We start from the raw sequence: 22,712 nt of genomic DNA, 5'->3' as shown, positions 1-22,712 counted from the left end.
TGGGTAAAATAAAGGGCAGTACAAAAAAAAGGTGACTTCACCATAGGTTACTAATAGACACTAAAGTGACTATTGACTTCATGATATGTTACATGGGATACCAGATACTTAATTAAAAATAAAAATAAACTGTATGAGAATTATATCAACACAATTTGTATAAAACAACTTTGTCACTTAGAAAAATATGAAATAATGTAGGAGAAAATCAAAGTAACTCGTATAATCAGGTCTCTAATAAAGGTTGATATACAATAATTTGAGAAATTTAATAAGTGCAATAGAGGTAACACTTTACTTTTGCCAAAATGGTGAACGGAACGGAGACATCTTTCTGATAAGAAGGCTAGTAAGACGACTATAGCCTTACAAATGTTTAACAAAATATGGTAGTCTACGATACTTTGCATAACTTTAAAAAGTGTAGAACAAATTCCTATTATACGATAAATTTCTGAATAAAAGTTTTATTGGCAAAGTGCGGAAAATAATTGAAGAACACTGCTTCAAAACCAGTGAACCCACAGTGGTCTTGACTCAGAAGACTAATTTATATTGTGACACATGAGTCGCTCTCAATTAGCGAGTACACTCTGAAGCATTTAGTCCCATTGTTGTAGCCTAAAAAATGTTCACGTGACACATCTTTGAGATAGTTCTGATCATGAATGAGACATGTACCAAGTTATCTTAGTCTAGGCTATTTTAGAGCTGTCTTAGTCTAGACAACTTCAGTAATAGCTGTAACATGGGTAACCAATATGTTCCGAGATATGTTCAATCATACAATCCCGATTTGCTCTTTTGAATATATTCAGGGTATATTCTGCTTTCTCAGTAAACCAAATGTAAAAATAATTCGATTCAGATAGTGGAGCCACATTAATATTCTATATCAATATTCGATAATAATCTATCTCCATACAATAATAATCAAACTACTTGGGGGATTTCATGTCAAGTGAACCAACTATTGAAATCGATGTCTTCTGATGGGTATGAAATTTGCACCAATTTGATTCTATTACTACTGGATAGTAATTAGGGATGAAAAACGGGACCGAGTTTTACAAATCCCGGGATTCGGGATTTTAGAAATGTAAATCCCGGGATTTTTCGGGACCTCGGACATCAAGTTATACATTAAAAACTATTTATGTATTTCGTTAATACACTAAGTAAAAATATAAAAAAGCAAAAACTAATGCATTGAATTAAAATATATTTGACACAAAATATATTTCATATTCTTATTCATATTCATACCCGTATTCTGAACTTTATAAGAGTGAGGAATCCATAACAAAACTGAAAATTTAAAATAAATTATAAAAGTATTGTTTTATTTTATAACAAAACATGTCCGTCTGTCTGTTTAAAACACGATAGGGCACAAACGAAAGGAGCCAGCTGGCAAAAGTTATCCGCAAATAATCCCTGTTGATAAGGTTGTTTTTGTACTGAAAATGGTCCGATTTCTCCTAGCCCCATACTGTTTGAGCAGTCATAAATATGTTGATTATGCGGCAATTCTTATAAAATTTTGCACAAAATAAGTTCTAAGTACTAGAATTTATATTGTAAAGTATTGCGGGCTACATTTGACCCTAGTCCCGATACATAGTCCCCTTCAGATTTGTCTTATAATAATTAATATCGTGATAAAATTGAATAAACAAGTTGTACATGAAAATTAATCTTTCTAACAACTTTTGTGAGGACCAGTCCATAATAATATAACCTCTATATCAGAAAATATTTTATTGTCAATAAATAATTTGTATATAACGATATTAACATAAATTTCGATACAAGTCATTCATTCAAAAATACTGATTCAAGTCCCCATAGCAGGCCAAAACTACATATTAATGGTGGGTATACAAGATTCGCTACAGCCAAATATAACACTCATACTTGTTTTATATTAGTATTATAAGTATGCTGAAATTTAGCTTTCTGGGTATTTTGGGAGCTTCAAAAATCATCCTAAAATATTAAAAAATCTCGTAATTTTCCGGGATTTGTTAATCCCGGGATTGTTTTTCACAAATTCCTGGATTTCGCGATTGGCATCCCTAATAGTAATACAAAATGTGTCCCAAATAGTTTAGGTATCTATTTCTTCAAACATTTATTTTGATATACATATATCTTACTCGAATCCTACTAAGCGACCAAAAACCTTTTAAAGGAATGGACCTAAGCTTTTGAGCAAAAAAAAAAATAAAAAAGGTCCCAGGTCTCAAGGAAAACCCCTAAGCTTTCTTTGAATCTCAAAAAATTTAAGTCCTTCAACCACCGATTGTTGTGTCACAATCAAGAAAATTAATAGAACTATCTATCTAACATGATTACCCCCAGTAACACGAAGTCTGGCTATGTGTTAACTAATAGTTACACTGACAGTTTTCATACAAAAATAATTTTAACCGGCAGTATAACTATTAGTTAAGGCATAACCAGGCTTCGTGTTAATGGGGGTTAATGTTATAATTTAACAAAATGTGTAATATTAATAAACAAAATTAAAAATGATAGCTAGATTTTATATAAAATAATAAACACTTTTAATTTAATTAAATAAAAGAAATTTGTGAAATCGAGATTAGATTAAATAAGCCTAAACTAATAAAGGGACACTGATCTGGTCACATCATGCTCGAGCTAATTGTTCCTTTCTTCCAATTTACACTAGCTGTTTTTAAGTGAAAATCAATTAACATATTTTAATTAAAAACTCATAAAGCTGTATTTGTTTATCTTTATTAAACTTTTAATACAATAAATAAATTAAATCTTAACCTAGAAATAAATAATCTAAAATACGTATATATTAAAGACACAGAAAGCCAACTCATTTCTCTTTTTTTGTAAAATCAATTCACTTTAGAGCTCCCTCTCAGACTTTTGGGCAAATTTAAATTCAACGATCTGGCATAACCACCATAACCACTGCCACTGTGACCCATATGACCGCCACCATGACCACCCTCATCATGACTCACTGAATGTGTATGACTAGCTGTGTAAATGGGCTTGGTAACAATTTCATATGTATGTGATTTGCCTCCACCACCTGCCAGACTCTTAAGTCCCACCACTGCTGCTAGAGTTAAGGCCATTAGGGCTGTCATTAAAGCTTTGCCTGCTATTAAAGCTATGCCACCCATACCCATGGCCATCAGGGTGCCTGTAAGGATACAATGAGTATAATTTGCATATGTTAAAAAGTACTATTAATTATTCTTACCTTTCATCATTAGGCCGGCCGCTATTAAAGCCTCCATGCCCCCTTTCTTGCCAAATTTTTCTTTACGTCCAGTTTCGACTAGAGCACGAGCTTCCTCAATAGTATGATCATCGATAAGTTTGAAACGCAAGTAATGGGTTTGCAGGAAATTATTGACTTTGTTGATAATATATCCATTTAAACGGGCATCTGGATCATTTGGATAACTGCGGGCAACCTCTAGAAGGAAGAATAATAATTTAGTTACAAAACTATTTATGCTTCTAAATTTAAAATGACAAATTTAAATTTATTAAATTGCAAAAATATATTAAATCAGCCTTTAAGAGCAAAAGCAATAATCTCATATCAGATATTCAAATTAATTAATTAAATTTGAGCTTAATTCACTAAAATCAGAATTCGGAATTAAAAGAATGTCAGTCACTCATTCCATAAATCTATTCCTAACATCTAGTTATTTAGCTTCAGTCAAAGGCATTTATTTAAATAGAATTCATTCAACGTTGAATTAATTCATAATTGAATTAATTTATTCCACCTTTGAATGGACCTTTAATAAAAATTGACTTAAGCCTTTTTTTAAATGATTTGAATTGAAGAACATTTAATCATTCGATCAATTTTTAAAGTTATTTTCACATTGATTTGAATTAAGGAAAATTTTAATAATTCAATAAGAAATTATTTCTATAATCCCAAAGGAATGTATTGTATGAATTAATTCATAATAAAGGGGACATTGACCACAGGCTGCCATAAGTTGTGGACGTCACGGTATATGGGTCCACTTAGCATCGACATTGTTGTTCCATCCCGATCTCAGATGTACAAGAACTAATTTTGTTTTCCGCCACTAGTTTTTCTCTGTTTCTTGATATGGGCGATCTACAATTACCACATCCATGAGGCTTCTCGTGGCTTAGAAATTAATGGTTTCTCTAGGTAGGTCGTATGTTCTCCCTGACGTGTCTAGAGGGAGATTCGAATGGTGTCATATTGTATTTAGGATGAGACTTCTCCAATAATTTTTGCATGCTTTGCAAGCGCTATCTCTTCAGAACAGCATTTGCAAGGCATTTGTTTCGTATAATCCTTATATTCAGGTCATAAACAAGATGAAAAATAGATAGATCAGAACAACTTGAATGAGCATGTAGCTCGGTCCACACGAGTTAGAGAAGCAATCATGGAATTCATAACCAAAATAACTAAAATAGTTTTAGATATTAATACCAAGGAATCCTATGTAGATGTTAATACGAAGGAATACTTTTACGCCCAAATGGATACAGTGGCTAATAAATTAGCAATTGGAGACACTGAAACCAAACTAGGTGAGAACAACATCACATATATAGATCACAAGACAACTTATGTAGATGTTAATACGAAGGAATACTTTTACGCCCAAATGGATACAGTGGCTAATAAATTAGCAATTGGAGACACTGAAACCAAACTAGGTGAGAAACCAAAGAGGTGAGATCAGCAATTAACAAGAAAATAAAACTTTTCTATGTTATAATTTACACTGAAATATAAGCATTTCGATCCAACTTCATTTGAATTTTGAAATAATGTCCTGAAATTAAGTGTTTTTGTAACATTCTAGATTCATTGACTTTTTGTAGCTTATTTAAAGTACAGAGATAAAAAATTCCCATGTAAATCAGTTCCACTCTATAGTTGTATCACGTGAGCTACATGATAATATCAAACATTATCCAAAGAATTAGCGAGTTGAATCCTTGGAATGTTTTGCCGAAATTGAATTACTGCCAATAGCAATGGAAACACTCAAAGTTAAAGAACTTGACTTGATTGGAATCATCGACCATTTAACGATGGTGTACACTAACGATATCGAATTTTGTTTATAGAAACCATTGTACGTTAGGACTGGTTCTTAAAGTGCAAAGATATAACCTTCAGGCTTCCAAAGTACGTGTGAATATTTCATCAGATAAGAGCATTTCAGAAATATTTTTAAAGAGATAACGATGTTAGCTGATACAAGTTGTGTACAATCTAGATTTAGTTTTTTCAAGAAATGAAAAGCAATCTTATTTAGTCTGAGAGCTTATTTGAGACTGTTATAGATTCGTTATCTTGTTTTACATACATAGACCTAGGTAAAACTTCACTTGAGTCACATTATATCCAGACAGGAGCTGCTGTTACAGTTTAAGGACTACCACAATTCCTCAGAAAGAAAGTGTTCGTCAATTTGGACAATATAATGGTGTTATCACCAGAATTCGAAGAACAGGTTAAGATTTTGACAGTGGTATCCAATTATTTGTTTAGTAAAACAAAATTTGGATGTCAGAAATTAATGTATTTAGGATATACCGTAGGAGGATATATCCTCCTAGGCCTTATGGTAGCCAAAAATTATGATCCATAATTCAAAAAAAAACACTTCTTTCCCATCAACTCACCTGCCATCAATTCTGATGTTTTTATCTCCTTTGCCTCCGGATCTTTAATCACACTTATGCCATTCAGCAAACGCAATTCCTCGCGTTCGGTGAGACGTTCCAAAAGTCTGACAAATTCCAATTTTAAGCACATCCAACTAAAGGAATTATTACATTCTTGCAAAGTACGCTTCAGCTTACTGCCACCTTCAACATTTCGCGAAATTCCACTATCCGTCAGTGATCTTTCGGTAGTTGTTAAAATATCCATTGAAGAGGACGATGTAGATGTTGACGACGATTTCATTGTTTCAATGGAAGCTGACTCTGCTAACTTAAAGTACAATAAAAATATGGCCAAATAAAATAAATATTCCAAAGTCCTCCATGTTTGCATGATGATGAACGAACGCTAATTACGATGTTGACAATGTGTAAAGATAAAAGTTAGAAATAAAACTAATGCAATCTATTTAATGTCAAATTCTTTTTATACCTCCAACTCTCAGTTGCTATGAATGAAATTGTCAAAAACGAAACAAGACAAAAAATATCTTAATTATATATGGCCAGCATAATGAGCTGGTAATATTTGTGGTCAAAATTCTTTATTTGTTTTTCTTCATTTTAATTGTTTCAATAGAGGAGAATCTCTCTTTTTCTTTATTTTCTTCTGGTCTCCCCTTTGTTTTTAAGAAAGTTTCCATCATAAATTCACTCAAGTGTAGCATGATTTAAATAATGAAATATAAAAAAAAACGTCACCACATTATGCTTTTATTTGAAAATATTTCAATTGTAAGATTTATTTGGAGTAAGTGACAAACGAAAGTAAAAACATAATTTTATTTTGTTTATGTATGACAGACCCACCCCATTGTCACTTTCCCTGGAAAAGTAACAAGCAATGGTAGCTGTTAACTGACCTCTACTAATATATTTTTGGGTTTGAAATACTTAGTGAACTGGTTTTTTTTAAGATACATATTTCTATATCCTACACCACCATAGTGGAAAAGCTTATATTGCGTTAGTGCTGATGTTTGAAGTGTCCCAACACCCACCTTAAAGTAATACAATCAGGATCACTGGCACAATATTTTCTATTGAATTTGGTTAGAATCGGTCCATTATTTCCGTGAGCTCCCTCACAATTGTCATATCTGAAAATAGTTAAGATCTCATAAATATCTCAATTATATAGATATCCAAAAAAAAATTTAACAAAAACAAGTTTTAAATAAGCTTAATTTGAGCTAATAAAATTAGTACCGATCGGTCTAAAATTTACCAAAGCTCTCATATAAGGACCAATCTAAAAACCTTAATGAGCTTTAATCTCTGAAATATCTTTGTATCCATATAAAATTGAACACAAATAATAGTTTCATATATATATATATGCAAATCATGTCACCATTTTTGTGACAATCGGTCCATCATAGCTCCCTTAGAGGTTCCGCTTCTGAAAATCATTTTAACGAGCATAAATCTCATAAAAATTTTCGGTTCCCAATAAAATTCAACAGAATTTATTATATCTCCCATATAGAATTTGAAATAAATTTGTTTATACTCATATACACGGTGTAGGGTATTATATGTTCTGGCTTGACCGGCTATACTTTCTTACATGCTTTGAAACTAATTTTGTTATTTATATAAAATATAAAAACAGCAAATTTTTAAGTTTATTTTTTTTCCTTTACTTGCACCAAGCCATCCAATAGAATTATTTAAAATATAACCTTGGAAAATTAAAATAAATTATGAGACAAGATTTTATGGGTGTCACGATCAGAGCAATTAAAATAAAATTTTGCACAATTTAATGTTTTACATATTTCATTATCAGGGCAGCTGCAATCAGGTGAATCTGTTTACAAATTAAATTATTTGTTATTCTCTTGTTTGTGTTTCTAGCATAAAGGTTTTTAATTAATACAATCAATAGCAAATACACACAGAATACAGATTGGTTGGAAAATGGTTACAATTATGAATATTTTTTAATTATAACCAAAATATTAGTTAAATTACTGAAAATTGGTAACATTAACTGATTTTCTTTAATTGTATCTAAAAAACCATATTTATAATGGAATTAGAATTCCTACAATTGAAATATTAGTTAACACAATAAATTTTCATCTATTGAATATAAATTTAATAGACTCGGTAGATGTAACCGCATTCAATTCACATTTTATAATAAAATATTGGTGGTCGCAATCAAAAATATGTTGCATAAATCAGTTGCATAAATTAAATAATGGTTCTAAGTCTAAAAATAAGTAACAGGTTCGGTGTTTCCAACCCATTCATGCCTTTAATAAAATATATTTTAGTGATTCGGCAATGATAACCAAACTTAATTCAGCATTATATGCACCACATTCGAATGTTAGTTGTAATAAACGTTATGTTTGGTTATGAATTCGGTGTTCTCAACCGATTGAAAATTTTCTTTCGGTAGATTGTTTTGACATTCATAAACAAATAATATAAATAAAATAAAATTTTGTTATTTTATTGAAACAATTTGTGAGAAATATTAAAACAAATCTTACTATGTATTATTAAAATATATACATATTACCCCCGTTAACACGAATTCTGGTTATGCCTTAACTAATAGTTATACTGACGGTTAAAATTATTTTTCTATGAAAACTGTCAGTATAACTATTAGTTAAAACATAACCAGACTTCGTGTTACTGGGGGTTAGCAGATAAATTAGATAAGATGAGATCAACTACATAATTTTAAGGTATGTATGCATTATTTTCCTAAGATGTTGTGTCTACATTAATAACGCGTTCATAACTTTGTATGTGTTTTAAATTAATAGCAACCCTTTATCTTAACCTATGATGTATGGTACAGCCGAAAATATTAGTATTTGAAAAGCAAAAGCCACTTATTACATCCTCTCTGGCTGTTCTCCGTTGACAAAAATCAATAAGTCCTCAAATATGCACTTGATTGTAGAAACTCAGTAAGTTTTATCTTTGGATTCCTTATCGATGGCTATATTTGCCATAATAAAGCATTACAGAGTAGATGAAGTCCGAATATTCCGTTAAAGATCAAGCAAAACTGAATTTATCAAATGGTTAACTATTGTTAACATACGTGGATAAGATGATCAAAAACTCCAAGTTTATGCATTTCATTGATTTTTGTATTTACTATACATATATGGGGGATTTCATGTCAAGTGAACCAACTTTTGAAATCGATGTCTTCCGATCGGGATGAAATTTGCACCAATGTTAGTTCTATTGGATAGTAATTCGGACACCATTTTTCAACAAGATCGGTCAAGAACTCTCTGAGTTATAGGGGGTAAAATTTTGACAATTTGGTCAAACAGGGGTTTTTTCTTATCCATGTAACTTATTACCTATTGTTCTTAGCAAAATGTGTTCCAAATAGTATAGATAGCTATTTCTTCGATCTTTCGAAAAAAAATATTTAAAAAAAAAAATAAAAAATTTTTAATATTTTTTTTCCGAAATCAAAAACTTTTTTGACTTTTTTTTAAAATACGCTATTTTTTTTTTTATTTTTTTTTTCTTAAAATAAAGTTTAGATATTTTCCTTGAACACCTACTTGGTCGCTTAGTGGGATGCGAGTGGGATATCTATCAAAATAAATATTTTGTAACTCAAAACATAAAATTTTTGACTTTTTTTGCAAAATCAAAAACTTTGTTGACTTTTTTTTTTCAAAATGGACCCTTTTTAATCTTTTTTTTTAGGTCAAACAAAAGCTTAGATATTATCCTTGAAGACCCTTTTGGTCGCTTCGTGGGATGCGAGTGGGATATCTATCAAAATAAATATTTTTTAACTCAAGACTTACAATTTTTGACTTTTTTTTTTGCAAATACGATTTTTTTTCCAAATGGGCCCTTTTTTTAAAATTTTTTTTGTAGTCAAAAGAAAGCTTAGGTCCATTCCTTTAAGATATTTTTAGTCCCTTAGTGGGATGCGAGTAGGATATCTATCAAAATAAATATTTTGTAACGCAAGACATACAATTTTTTAATTTTTTTTTGCAAAATCAAAATTTTTTTCCAATATGGGCCCTTTTTTAATTTTTTTTTTTGCTCAAAAGAAAGCCTAGGTCCATTCCTTTAAGATATTTTTAGTCCCTTAGTGGGATGCGAGTGGGATATCTATCAAAATAAATGTTTTAACACAAAAATTGTATGTCTTGAGTTACAAAACATTTATTTTGATATATATCCCACTCGCATCCCACTAAGCGATCAAAACCATCTTAAAGGAATAGGTCTAAGCTTTCTTTATAGCAAAAAAAAAAAATTACAAAAAGGGCCCATTTTAAAAAAAAGTCAAAAAAGTTTTTGATTTTGCCAAAAAATCAAAAATTGTATATCTTGAGTTACAAAATATTTATTTTGATAGATATCCCACTCGTATCCCACTAAGGGACCTAAAATATCTTAAAGGAATGGACCTAAGCTTTCTTTTGACTAAAAAAAAATTTTTAAAAAAGGGCCCATTTTGAAAAAAAATTCGAATTTGCAAAAAAAAAGTCAATAATTGAATGTCTTGAGTTACAACATTTTTATTTTAATAGATATCCTACTCACATCTTCCTAAGTGACAAAATAGGTCTTAAAGGAAAAGACCTAAGCTTTCTTTTGAGCAAAAAAATTTTTTTAAAAAAAGTCCCATATTGGAAAAAAATTTCGATTTTGCAAAAAAAAATTAAAAAATTGTATGTCTTGCGTTACAAAATATTTATTTTGATAGATATCCCACTCGCATCCCACTAAGGGACTAAAAATATCTTAAAGAAATGGACCTAGGCTTTCTTTTGAGCAAAAAAAAAAAATTAAAAAAGGGCCCATATTGGAAAAAAATTTTGATTTTGCAAAAAAAAATTAAAAAATTGTATGTCTTGCGTTACAAAATATTTATTTTGATAGATATCCTACTCGCATCCCACTAAGGGACTAAAAATATCTTAAAGGAATGGACCTAAGCTTTCTTTTGACTACAAAAAAAATTTTAAAAAAAGGGCCCATTTGGAAAAAAAATCGTATTTGCAAAAAAAAAAGTCAAAAATTGTAAGTCTTGAGTTAAAAAATATTTATTTTGATAGATATCCCACTCGCATCCCACTAAGCGACCAAAAGGGTCTTCAAGGATAATATCTAAGCTTTTGTTTGACCTAAAAAAAAAGATTAAAAAAGGGTCCATTTTGAAAAAAAAAGTCAACAAAGTTTTTGATTTTGCAAAAAAAGTCAAAAATTTTATGTTTTGAGTTACAAAATATTTATTTTGATAGATATCCCACTCGCATCCCACTAAGCGACCAAGTAGGTGTTCAAGGAAAATATCTAAACTTTATTTTAAGAAAAAAAAAATAAAAAAAAAAAATAGCGTATTTTAAAAAAAAGTCAAAAAAGTTTTTGATTTCGGAAAAAAAATATTAAAAATTTTTTATTTTTTTTTTTAAATATTTTTTTTCGAAAGATCGAAGAAATAGCTATCTATACTATTTGGAACACATTTTGCTAAGAACAATAGGTAATAACCCAGTATGCAAAATGATTCGAAGTTATATCGAAAGTGAATCATTTTTTCGTAAAATTTTATCGATATCGACTTCGATATAATGTCGATAATGTGCGTGTTTTCCTAAGTAGAGTGCAGAGCGATAAAGAGTCGAAAATCGTTTATTATTCTGATTCTAATTTTTATCGATATACTATACCTTTTTCGGTATTAGAAATGTTCTAAAATGATTCGATTTCGATTAAATATATGAACAATTTCGTATACTTTATACCATCGAGCAATTTCTTCTTGAAATAATGCATATTCAATACCTTTATTATTATCCAATAATGTTGCGTTAGATGTGTTTTCATTTTCAAATGCAATAAACTCTGCACATATGTATTTCTAATGTTTGCTGATTTTGAAGATTCGAATTGTCAAAAACAACATCAATAATTGGCTGCGCTTTTCTTTTAAGACGTCTTCGATCCATTTTTCGTGTTAAACTATATTTTTATGAATATGTTATTGATAGGATAATAAATAAAATTTTATTTTCTCACAAATTGACAAAAGAATAATATGTATGTATATGAATTTGTCAATTTGTGAAAAAATTAAATTTGACATTAAAAAAAAACTCGAACATTATTCACCATTTCTATAAAATATTAAAATACGATATTCTAAAAAATGTAGATTGGATAGAGCATCATAATAAATTCATATTTTCGATTTTAATTCGAAATAAGTTCGATAAAAAGAACTGACTCGAAATGTTGCATACTGGGAAGTTACATGGATAAGAAAAAACCCCTGTTTGACCAAATTGTCAAAATTTTACCCCCTATAACTCAGAGAGTTCTCGACCGATGTTGTTGAAAAATTGTGTCTGAGTTACTATCCAATAGAGCTAACCTTGGTGCAAATTTCATCCCGATCGGAAGACATCGATTTCAAAAGTTGGTTCACTTGACATGAAATCCCCCCTATATATATATATTGTATTTTATCTAAAATAAATTGAGAAAAAAATAAAATATTTTTACATCCTAATTTGCTCACAATACTTATTATTTCAGCCCTTTTCACCGAATTGCTTTTTTAAAACAGTTGTGAGTACTATATAATTCAGCAATCGAGGTTGCGTATACCATATAATTCCGTCGTTTCAATCGAATTATGTGATAGTAATTGTAATCGAAAAAATTCGATTGGTGACAAATTCGGTTGTGAACACGAATCTGTTTTCTCTGTGTAGTGATAAACTTAAAAATTTTTGGAATTTATTATCATTGTACGTAGTAAATATGTATATATTTTGGAATGTTTGAAGAACTATACCAAGAAAACAGATTCGTTGTTGCAACCGAATTTGTCGCCAATCAAATTTGGTCGATTACGATTACTATCACATATATGGTACGTTTTAAATAGAAAATATCTATGACTATTGTGAATTAATTTCAGAATGGTTTGACATTTTGAAAACCGATGAAGCAAACCGATTGCTCACCAAATATGTGTTCAATCGGTTTCAACGTGCGAGATTTTTCGGTTCAGAAGTGGTTGTTTGAACGCTATCATTGCACAAAATCATTACTTGCGATGAAAAATGGATCCACTACGATAACCTGAAGTATAAGATATAGTATGTGATGCTTTGCCAACCAGTCGAAATGATACCAAATCTAAATATCCATGGCGCCATGAACCATACTTACTGTCTATTATGACCTGCTGACTGATTCGTTTGAAGCGAGAATTAGCCGAAAAATTGCCGAGATTATGCGGCCAGACATGAAACCGTAATATTCCTATCAACCACATGTTACAATACCTGTTAAAAACTATTTAGAACGAAGTGTTTGGGAAGTTTTGCCTCACCCGCTTTATAGTCCAGACCGTACCCCGTCCGACTACTATTTGTTTCGATCGATGCAGGACACTCTCTCACTTTGGAACAAAAAAATTGACTTGATTGGTTGTTGGCCTCAAAAATGAGTAATTCTTTTGGAGCGGAATCCGTATGTTGCCAAATAGATGGGAAAAGGTTATATAAATGGTTGTCACAAACATATACTTATATATGGTTGGTACAATCATGTGAATCGTAAATTAACCATATTATTGTTATCACAATTATAAAAATAGTTACTGTAACTATAATATTACTAAAAAAACTTGTAAAAATGTTGAAATGGTTACATTAAACATGCACAATTATATTTTGTTTGAGTGTATAAAAGAGTAACATCACGCACAGCCCAAACCACTGAAGCATGAAATTTTAACTGTAGGTTCATTCCTCCCCAAAATAATTGACTAAGAAGGGGTTTTTGGAAATTCGACCTTTTAGGGGGCAAAAAATCGTTAAAACGAGTAGTAAATTCGGTAAACTTATATCTTTAAAACTAAAAAAAAAGCTGACAGGTGTTTGGTACTTTTTCGAACCTTTTAGGGAAGAAAACGGGTAAAAACTGGTTTTTGGTACTTTTTTGGCTCCCTTTGTATCTTTTAAACCAATAAATAAATTTTAAATCGTGTTCATTACTTATCAAAAAATTACAAATATGAATTTGGTACCTTTTGGAAATTTGAACCCTTAAGGTAGGATCACACGATTGCCGCAATGAACCAATTTAATACAATTTTTATTGTGCTGAATTGGGGCCCAATAAAGAAATTGTCCCAATCAAATTCTCTGCAGTCACATGATTGCTTCATTTTATATAAATTTGATTGTCGTAAATTGGCGCAAAGCGATTTAGTGGCAATAATTGTCGCATTTCAGTCACACGATTGTTCTAGTTTACGGCAACTCAGAGAAGCAGCTGTTGTGCTAGATTTTAAATTTTGTTTTGTTTACATAAATGTAAAAACAATCTATTTTTGAAAAAAATATTTGTTAAATAAAAAAAGAAAATTGCGTCGGCCTTAATTATCATATAAAAAAATTAATAAAGAAATGTTAAAAGATGTATGTGGGTCAGAGAGTGGCTGACAAAAACAATATTTCATTTACAAAAATTAATATTGGCGCTAATTGTCTTCTTTGATTGCCGCACTAGAACACAATAAATATTGGCGTATTTTTAACTTTTTTATTGGTGCATGTTGCCTATCAAGCATTCACATGATTGCCGTACCAGGGTTGCATTTGATTGGGCCAAATAAGCACAATATTGTTGTGGTTTGACATATGAGCCAATAAGTTGTGAAATCACACGATTGACGTATAAAATAGACCAATAATTGGTGCATTGCGGCAATCGTGTGATCCTACCTTTAAGGGATAAAAAATATTTTATTATGAGCTCCCACCACGATACAGAAATTTATTTTAATAAAATGTAACCACCACAATGGGGATAAAAAGATATCCAAAAGGGGGTTAAAACGGGAAAATACATCTTATTTGACATTTATAAAGTCAACCAGCCTAACTACAAAAGCCTTAAAGTCGATTTTAAGTCCATAAAGTTGACTATTATTTTAAATTTCGTACCATAAAAAAATTTCAAATATATTTTAAAATGTTGTTTTATTACAAGGTGTATTCAATATGGTGAAGTTACTAGCACATCTGATTATTGTTTGTTTATTTATATTGAGTTTGAAAGTGTCAAATAGTTGTTTACTCTTTGTGGTTGACATTTATAATATTTAAATTGAAAAAATAAAAAACGAAAAATGATTGAAATAAATTTATGAAAATCAATTAAATAAGTTGTGTATTTCGGATTTGCGAGTATTTTACATATACAGCTTAATGCTTAGAACTCCTTTCGCGAATTAGGTTGTGTATTATGGACTTGTGAGTATTTTAAACAGACAGACAAAGCTAAATGTTGATTTTCATTACAAACTCCTTACAAGAATTAGTTTGTGTATTTTGGACTTGCTACAGTTTTACACAAACAGATGGACACTGTTAAATGGATAGTTTAAATGTTATATTGTAATCACTAAGCTTTTTATTCACGATCGACGCATTTATAAAAAATTACCAGTAATTTATTTATTTATTTTTTAATTTTTCTGTTTTGACATTCTCAATCTCTTGACAAATAAAAAATATTGTCTTTGTTGCCGAGACGCTCTCACCTGATTAATACGCCTTGATTCAAAATGTTGTTTTATTATTTAAAAAAAAAGCTTTTTGTTTTGAACTTTTATGTACAATTTGTTTTTATAATTTTTTGAAATTTCTTCTTTTTATTTACATTCATTGAAAAATATTTTCAATTATTTGAATGTATATGTTGGAAATAGTTTTGAAGCTTTTTTCAAATAAAAACAAAAGTTCTATTTTAAAATAAAGTCGACTTTAACAAAAATTTACTTTAAAATTTCTTTCTTAGTTAGGGCCATATGTTTTACCTTTCAAATTTTTTTTTAGCAAATTTTCATTTCCTTCACGTTGATCGTGAGCCAGTAAAATATTTTTTTCTTATATTATTGAAAAAACATACTAAAGTGAGTTTTCCAAAACATGACTTTTTTCAAAAAACAGTATTTTGCTTTAGTTGGGGAGCATCGCGTCTATAAACTACCATAACTCATCTATTTTCTTTCTATACAAATAAAATTAATTTCTAGAGAACACATTCATGATATTCTAAAGTTGTAACTATTTCACTAACACGAAGTGATCTACACCATTTCCAATTGTATTTCAGAAATTTCTAATTGTATTTCAGAAATTTCTAATTATATTTCAGAATTTTCCAATTATATTTCTGAAATTTCTAATTGAATTTTAGAATATTCCACTTATATTTAAGAATTTTCTATTTATATTTCAGAAATTTCCAATTGTATTTCAGAATTTTCCAATTGTATTTCAGAAATTTCCATTAGTATTTCTGAATTTTTAATTTATACTTAAAAAGTTTCTAATTGTATTTCAGAATTGTCCAATTATATTTCAGAAATTTCCATTGGTATTGCTATTAGAATTTTCTGAAATACAATTGGAAGATTCTGAAATACAATTAGAAACTTTTTAAGCAAAAATTAAAAGTTCTGAAATACAAATGAAAATTTCTGAAATACAATTGGAAAATTCTGATATATAAATGAAAATTTCTGAAATATAATTGCAATATTCTGAAATTCAATTAGAAGTTTCTGAAATATAATTGGAAATTTCTGAACTTCAATTGGAATTTTCTGAAATATAATTAGAAATTTCTGAAATACAATTAGAAATTTCCGAACTCTATGAACTCCACAAACAATTTAAAAATTTTGAAATTCATTGTTTTTTGGAAACTTAAGGTTGACTGAGGTAGGATAAATAAAAATTATTTCATAGCAATCCAACTAAATCGGTTCATAAATTGCCGAGATATAAGCCATGTTTTAATAAAAATAATGATATAAATTTTTTTTTTAAGAATACTAAGGATAAGGGTATATAAGATTCGAGTGCCGAATAATGTAGCACTTGTTTTTTTCGAGAACAATATATTTTATTTTTAAAGAAAATTTGAATTTTTATCTATAATATTTGTTTTTAATTTGTTTAACATGAAATCCATGCGTCAACATTAATGTTATTGCATTATAGTAATTATATTTCCCAATAAAAATTATTCAATAAACTAATTGGTATAAAATGAATTTAATTAATGTTGTACAATCAATTAAGTTACACGATTATTATTAAAAATATAAATAAAAAACCAAATAGTTTTTAATGCTTTTTAATGAATTTTTATTTTATTCAATTTGCTTTGTCATTTTTTTTTTGTTTGTTTTTTTCAATTAAATATTCTTTGTTTTTTTATAAATACTTAAAATTAATGAAAATAAATTATTATGCGTTTTGGTGTTTTCCATTTAGAGCTTAAAGACAAAATTGAAAACAAAATTCGTTACAAAGATGAAAGAAAAATAATAAAATTTTCGTTTTAAATATGAAATACAACCTGAGTTCTCTATGTACAAAACAAAGTTATATAAATTAATAAATAAATTATTACAAAATATTCAATACATAAATTATAAAAGACTTAGAATTTCAATAGATAAAATCTGTAGAAAAGTTTACATTTTCCCAGAGAAATTTTGCTTTCAGTCGGGAAGCTTGGAAGGTATTTATGCGGGTGAATGTTTTTGTTGTATGAGATGATACAAAATAAATTATTTCTTTTTTAAGGACTTTTTTTTCTAGATTTTCTTTTTTTTTGTGGTTTACCCGGAACAATTTGCTTTGAACCGAGACAAGCTTTGTCCAAAATAGCCATTGGTCGTTTACGTTTTGTTGAGGGGGAGGGAGGTAGTGTGTGGTAGAGGGAGTTTTGGTTTTTAAAGATAGAATTTTTGGTTTAAAGCAGCTAATTAAATAAATTAATTAAACTAAATAAATTATGTTTGAGCTAAATTCTAAAACTAATCAAAATTTAGTTTCACTAGATGAATGAAAAGGATAGACGAGATAGAAAGTCTTAGAAGTAAAATAGAGAGAGTGACAGAGAGAGAGGAAGATAACAGGAAAGGATAGTTAAGAGAATAGACTTAGAAAAAGTGGTTGTTGAAGATAGTTGATAGAAGAGAGAATTTAGAAAGGTTGAGCCAAACCGTAGTGGTTGTAGGCCAAATCAGAGGCAGCAGCTTGACCATTACGGTTCCAGTCGGAATGGACAATTTCAGCGTTCAAGGGACTGCCGGTAATGTAAGCGGTGGTGATGTGTTCCTTCTTCTTGCCCAACAAATCCTTGAAGAAAGTGGCACCTTAAATGAGTAAAGAGAAAGGAAATTTGTAAATTATTTTTAAATTTTGTTGTGTTATAGAGTTGTGTAAAACACTTACCAGCGAAGAAAAGAGCCAAGAAGGAGATAGCCAAACTCTTGAGGGAGATGAACTTGATGATCATGAAGAGTACCTTAACGATGACAGCCTTCTTCAATTTCAAAGCCAAGAGCAAAGGCAACAACATTTTCTTCATTTTCTTGCTGCGGGGTTCTGTAAGAGATAAATAATAAATTGCATTTAATTATAAGCCTTAAAGTATGCTTTAAAATTAGCTTTGAGTTAAAGCTTTCATTTCTATTTAATTTTTTAAATAAATGATGTTTTATTTTGTTGTTGTTGTGGTTGCTGTTTAATTGAATAATGTTTTAAAGTGTTTTTTAGAGTAATTTTTTTTATTGCCATTTGTCATGCTTTTTTGTAGTTTTATTTGTTTACAGATTTATTTGTTTGTGGCCATAATTATGTATAAACAATTATTTAATATTTAACTTTGAACAGCACATTAATGTTTATGTAAAATTAAGTAAGATAAATTTCACTTTTTTTAAGCAATTTTAAAGGCATGGCACATTATCAAGTACTTAATGCGTTAAACTGTCTAAATTATTATTAGAAATTAACTATTTAAGTTAAAGTCTACGAAAGAGAGTTTGATTTCATTTAGAAATCGGATAACTAAGAGAATGCTATTGAACTAGCAATTGTATTCAAAACTATTTCCATGTTAGTTTTTGCTTTATTTTAATTTCTAAACATTTTTTATAATAAATATTTGAAAAAAAAAAATGTATCAAATTTTTTGTTTCTGTAAAACACATTGTAGGATTACGTGCCAATTTTTAAAGATTATTATAAATTTTTGTAATCATAGAGAAAGTCTTAAAACAAAAAATTCCATAGAAGCAGGCCGAGAGACACATCAAGTATTTACAACATGTGTCACTGAGGCAAAAAAAATGGTTGGTTTGTGATACACACACAAAAAAAATATTTGTTTCCTAAAATTACGTGAGTAGATTTTTGAAAAAAAAAGTAATTTGGAAATTAAATATTGACTTAATGAAAGTGAAGTGGAAAAGATGTACAATAAAATAAGGAAAGAGCATTTAAAATAAAAAAAGTGTTACGAATGCTCATTACAGAGTGTTGCAAAGGAAGTCCAAAATATATGAGATTTTTAAGAGTTGAGATATTTTTATAGACAAAACTTAAAAGCAAATGGTTATTTAACACAAAAATTTAAAAATAAAACTTTCCAAAGCCTTATAAGGAATCATAGAAATACGTAATAGATTGTTTACAAGACAAACTATTTGTGTTAATAGTTCAAAATTTCATAATAAGCGGTAAGAGCCATTTATGGCAAATGTTTTTAAATTAAAAATATTAATTTATAAAAAGTTTTTTCTAATAAGAAAAGAAACTGTAAAGCTATAGCTTTGTATTTGTTATTATTGTTACTGAAATATTCTTGTAAATTATTCACTTTAGGCTGGAGCACCATAAAAAGCTTTAAAAGCTTAGAGAGGTAGAACTTTCATGAAGCTTGTAAAAGCTTTAAGCCTAAAATGTTTGCCATTTAATCGAGTTGAAATTATGATTTAAAATATTTAAACTGTAATGATATATGTATATCAAGTTAAAATTATTATTTCTTATAGCTTTAAGTTTAAACTATTGAATTAGAGTTTAGCTTGTAACACTTTTAGGGCATTTTAAGTTATTTGTGGAACCTCTTTAAAGGAACATTTTTTATATTCTCAACACTTTTTTGAAATTTTGATATTTGAAACACTTTTTTTATTGTTGTTTGTTTTTTGTTTTGTTTGTAATTCTTTTTATAACTCACCTTCCATGGCACGACCATTGAACTCATCTTCTTCCTCTTCATCGGTATCGGGGAAGGAGAAGTTCAATTGGTGAGATTGCAAGTAACGTTCAGCACGTTCTTCGAAGGATTCAACAGCTTTGTTGGAGGCACCGAAAGCACGACCGGTTTCAACACGTTCAACACGAAGACCACCAAACAATGGCATCGATGGTTCAGTATCGATCTTATTGATCATGTTCACTAAATCCTTTTCATTGGTATCCTGTTTGGGCAAAGCGACAGCACTGCACACAAAGGTGGCAACAAATACAACACAAACGATTTTAGAATACATTTTTAATTAATTATTGATTGTTTTCTTTTATTTTTTAAAGAATATTTAATTATGTTTTGTTTAATGTTTTGGTTGGTTTGTCGATCCTTGACTGATTGTTTTGTTTGTAATAAACTTTCTTAGCACTACACACCACACAACAGTTGGCTTTGAATGATGGAAATGTTTTGTGATTGATGAAGTGTCCACCATGGGTATTTATAATGCGATGACACTTTCGAGTGTGTTCACAATCAAATTCACAAAATTCATATGTTGTGTACATTGTATCGTATGTATGAAAACTTTTTCCATATGCCCAAATATGTCTGTCTGTCCGTGTTTCTTTCTTTTTAGTCAGACGGTCGGTCTTCAAATTTGCTAAACACTCGCATACAGTAAGTAGCTTTGTGCATATGTATTTGTATGTTTTAGTTTGGATAAGTTAATGTGTGTGACAATACCTTTAAGAATGTATAGCACAAGTTGCTTATTTTTTCGGTTTTTGAATAAATTAATTCAATAACCAAAAAATAATCAATAAGCAACAACAAACAAACACAATTATAAAAATATTTTTCACTGCATTATTTAAAATTTATTCAAATATGTATGATAATGGCAGCTACAAACCCTCAGCTAGCTAATCAACACTATGGGCAGAAAATACTCACACATACAAATATTTCATTAATGCTGTCAACACATTGTTGTTGTACGTTGGAGACAACTTCTTTAAGCCATTTTTAGCTAAAACAAAAATAACGGCCAATACTCTAGACACACACAAATACATATCAGAAATACTTACTACTTACAGTTGTTAACTATTTAATAAACAACTGCTTACAATTACAACAATTACTTACTCATTGACCATAATAATCTTTACCAAATAATATGGCCAAAAAATATAATCACAAAAGAGACTCGGGGACAGACATACGCTCGACGGACGCACGATACTTGTTGTTACCAAACAACGTCAACCACGTTCCACAAATTCAAACGAAAGGGAAGTCTATTTCAAATTTCGCATTGTTGTTGCTTCTTTAAAACTTGTAAAAATTTCATTATTTAGCCAACTTGTAAAAGGCAAAAGCAACAACAGCAACACAAAAGTTTTAAACACACGCATTTTGAAATGTCCTATATATTGTTTACAGCAAATACAATATTTGTCCGCCTGATCGTACGTACGTCCGTCCCTCCACCTCTGTCCGTCCACTTGTCAATCAATATTCTAGTCATATAAATTGATTCCATTTCCATTTCCAATTTTATTGTGTTTTATTTTATTTATTTTCAATTTTTAGTTAAATGTGCCACTTCGTTTTATTGTTGTTTGTTCTTCCTCAAGTCTTCTTCGCCCGCTTTGTAGTGATTGTTATTGTTGTGGGCGTTCCAAATACTTTAAACTACCCAAGTAATTTCTTTAATACTTATCGGTAAATGTTTGTCTGGTTTTGGTCTTCATGAACGAACGGTAGTTTGTCTTGTTTAAGTTTTTTTTTCTATTTTTTCCATTTTAATGTTCTTAATGGCCTATATTTATTATAGTATTCTTACATTCTTCAATTGTATTCACTTTCAATTTCCTTTGTAGGTGTTTTCAAATGTTTAAGTTCATAACATTTTTGTTTTAAATTTAAATTTAAGTAGAAATTTATAAATATTATTATTGGGTTACTAGGAAGGAAGTAGTAAAGACTTATTTGCAGTTATTCTATTTTCAACTGTTGTTCTAATTATATGTAGGATAAAGTTTTTGTCATCTTTCGAAAAATTTTGCAATAATTATAAGTTATTATTATTGAAATATTCACCATACGGTGGGGTAGTGGCAATAAATCTTAATCTTCCAAATACAACACCCTGTTAGAATATAAAGTGAGATACAGGGTGTCAAAGTCTACCAAGTCTGGCTATAAACACTACAGCTTGTAACTTATAAAAAGATTTCAATAAATGAAACTTTGTGGTTAAACAAATGTGAAGGTACAGAAATTCCTTTTTATTTCATTAAGTTATCTATTATCAAACAAACCTTACCTGTGTAGCTTAGGGTGGCCCTTAATAATCGAAAGTTGGTTTTTTCCAGTTTGGTGAACATTGGTAAAAACATCATCCTGAAAAAATTTTAGGTAAATCGGTTGGGGTTAAGACGTGGCGCAAGCCCTCTGAAATTTTGTGATGCATTTACAAGGGGAAAAAAATTATTTTTTTCAGTTTTTGTAAAAATTTTGCAATTAAAAAATTACTTTTGCAATTTAATTTAAAAACAAGTAAGAAAGTATGGTCGGTCAAGCCCGACCATATAATACCCTACACTAAGTAAAAAAGCAAAAAAAAATTTCTTTTAAAATTTCAATAATTTATATTTTTGAGTGATTTACGGAAGTGGGCCTTATATGGGGGCTATGACCAATTATGGACCGAACACCATGAAATTAGGTCGTGTGATTTATGTCTATATTAAAGTTAACTGTGTTGAATTTTGTGTGTTTATCAACATTTTTAAGCGATTTATGCACGTTAAAGTGATTTTCGGAAGCGGGTCTATATGGGAGCTATGACTAATTATGGACCG

At 29.5% G+C, this 22,712-nt stretch overlaps 2 protein-coding genes across 2 annotated transcripts; both read right to left on the bottom strand.

Moving 5' to 3' along the window:
- Positions 1 to 2,879: 2,879 nt before the first annotated feature.
- On the bottom strand, positions 2,880 to 6,073 carry Osi16 (DUF1676 domain-containing protein Osi16). The gene is made up of 3 exons (XM_065505988.1): positions 5,698 to 6,073; positions 3,254 to 3,472; positions 2,880 to 3,193 (listed from the first exon to the last, which is right to left on the bottom strand). Exons 1-3 carry the CDS (start codon positions 6,071 to 6,073, stop codon positions 2,880 to 2,882), a joined length of 909 nt encoding a protein of 302 aa, XP_065362060.1.
- An 11,601-nt stretch (positions 6,074 to 17,674) lies between these two features.
- Osi15 (DUF1676 domain-containing protein Osi15) lies at positions 17,675 to 20,291 on the bottom strand. The gene is made up of 3 exons (XM_065505983.1): positions 19,828 to 20,291; positions 18,036 to 18,188; positions 17,675 to 17,956 (listed from the first exon to the last, which is right to left on the bottom strand). The coding sequence occupies exons 1-3, from the start codon at positions 20,141 to 20,143 to the stop codon at positions 17,784 to 17,786; spliced, it is 642 nt and encodes a 213-aa protein (XP_065362055.1). The 5' UTR covers positions 20,144 to 20,291; the 3' UTR covers positions 17,675 to 17,783.
- Between the last annotated feature and the right edge of the window lie 2,421 nt (positions 20,292 to 22,712).

This window comes from Calliphora vicina, chromosome 1, assembly GCF_958450345.1.
Source record: "Calliphora vicina chromosome 1, idCalVici1.1, whole genome shotgun sequence".
NCBI classification, from domain to species: Eukaryota; Metazoa; Arthropoda; class Insecta; order Diptera; family Calliphoridae; genus Calliphora; species Calliphora vicina.
The sequence above is the reverse complement of the archived record's forward strand: the minus strand, read 5'-3'. Positions and strand labels throughout refer to the sequence as shown.

What these genes read in the sequence shown, in the direction of transcription:
- Osi16 (XM_065505988.1), bottom strand. Translation starts at nt 6,073, where the DNA reads ATGCAAACATGGAGGACTTTGGAATATTTATTTTATTTGGCCATATTT. An exon ending in AACATCAGAATTGATGGCAG is followed by an intron (nt 3,473 to 5,697) that starts GTGAGTTGATGG and finishes TCTTCCTTCTAG; the next exon opens with AGGTTGCCCGCAGTTATCCA. An exon ending in GGCCGGCCTAATGATGAAAG is followed by an intron (nt 3,194 to 3,253) that starts GTAAGAATAATT and finishes GTATCCTTACAG; the next exon opens with GCACCCTGATGGCCATGGGT.
- Osi15 (XM_065505983.1), bottom strand. Translation starts at nt 20,143, where the DNA reads ATGTATTCTAAAATCGTTTGTGTTGTATTTGTTGCCACCTTTGTGTGC. An exon ending in CAATGGTCGTGCCATGGAAG is followed by an intron (nt 18,189 to 19,827) that starts GTGAGTTATAAA and finishes TATCTCTTACAG; the next exon opens with AACCCCGCAGCAAGAAAATG. An exon ending in CTTGGCTCTTTTCTTCGCTG is followed by an intron (nt 17,957 to 18,035) that starts GTAAGTGTTTTA and finishes TACTCATTTAAG; the next exon opens with GTGCCACTTTCTTCAAGGAT.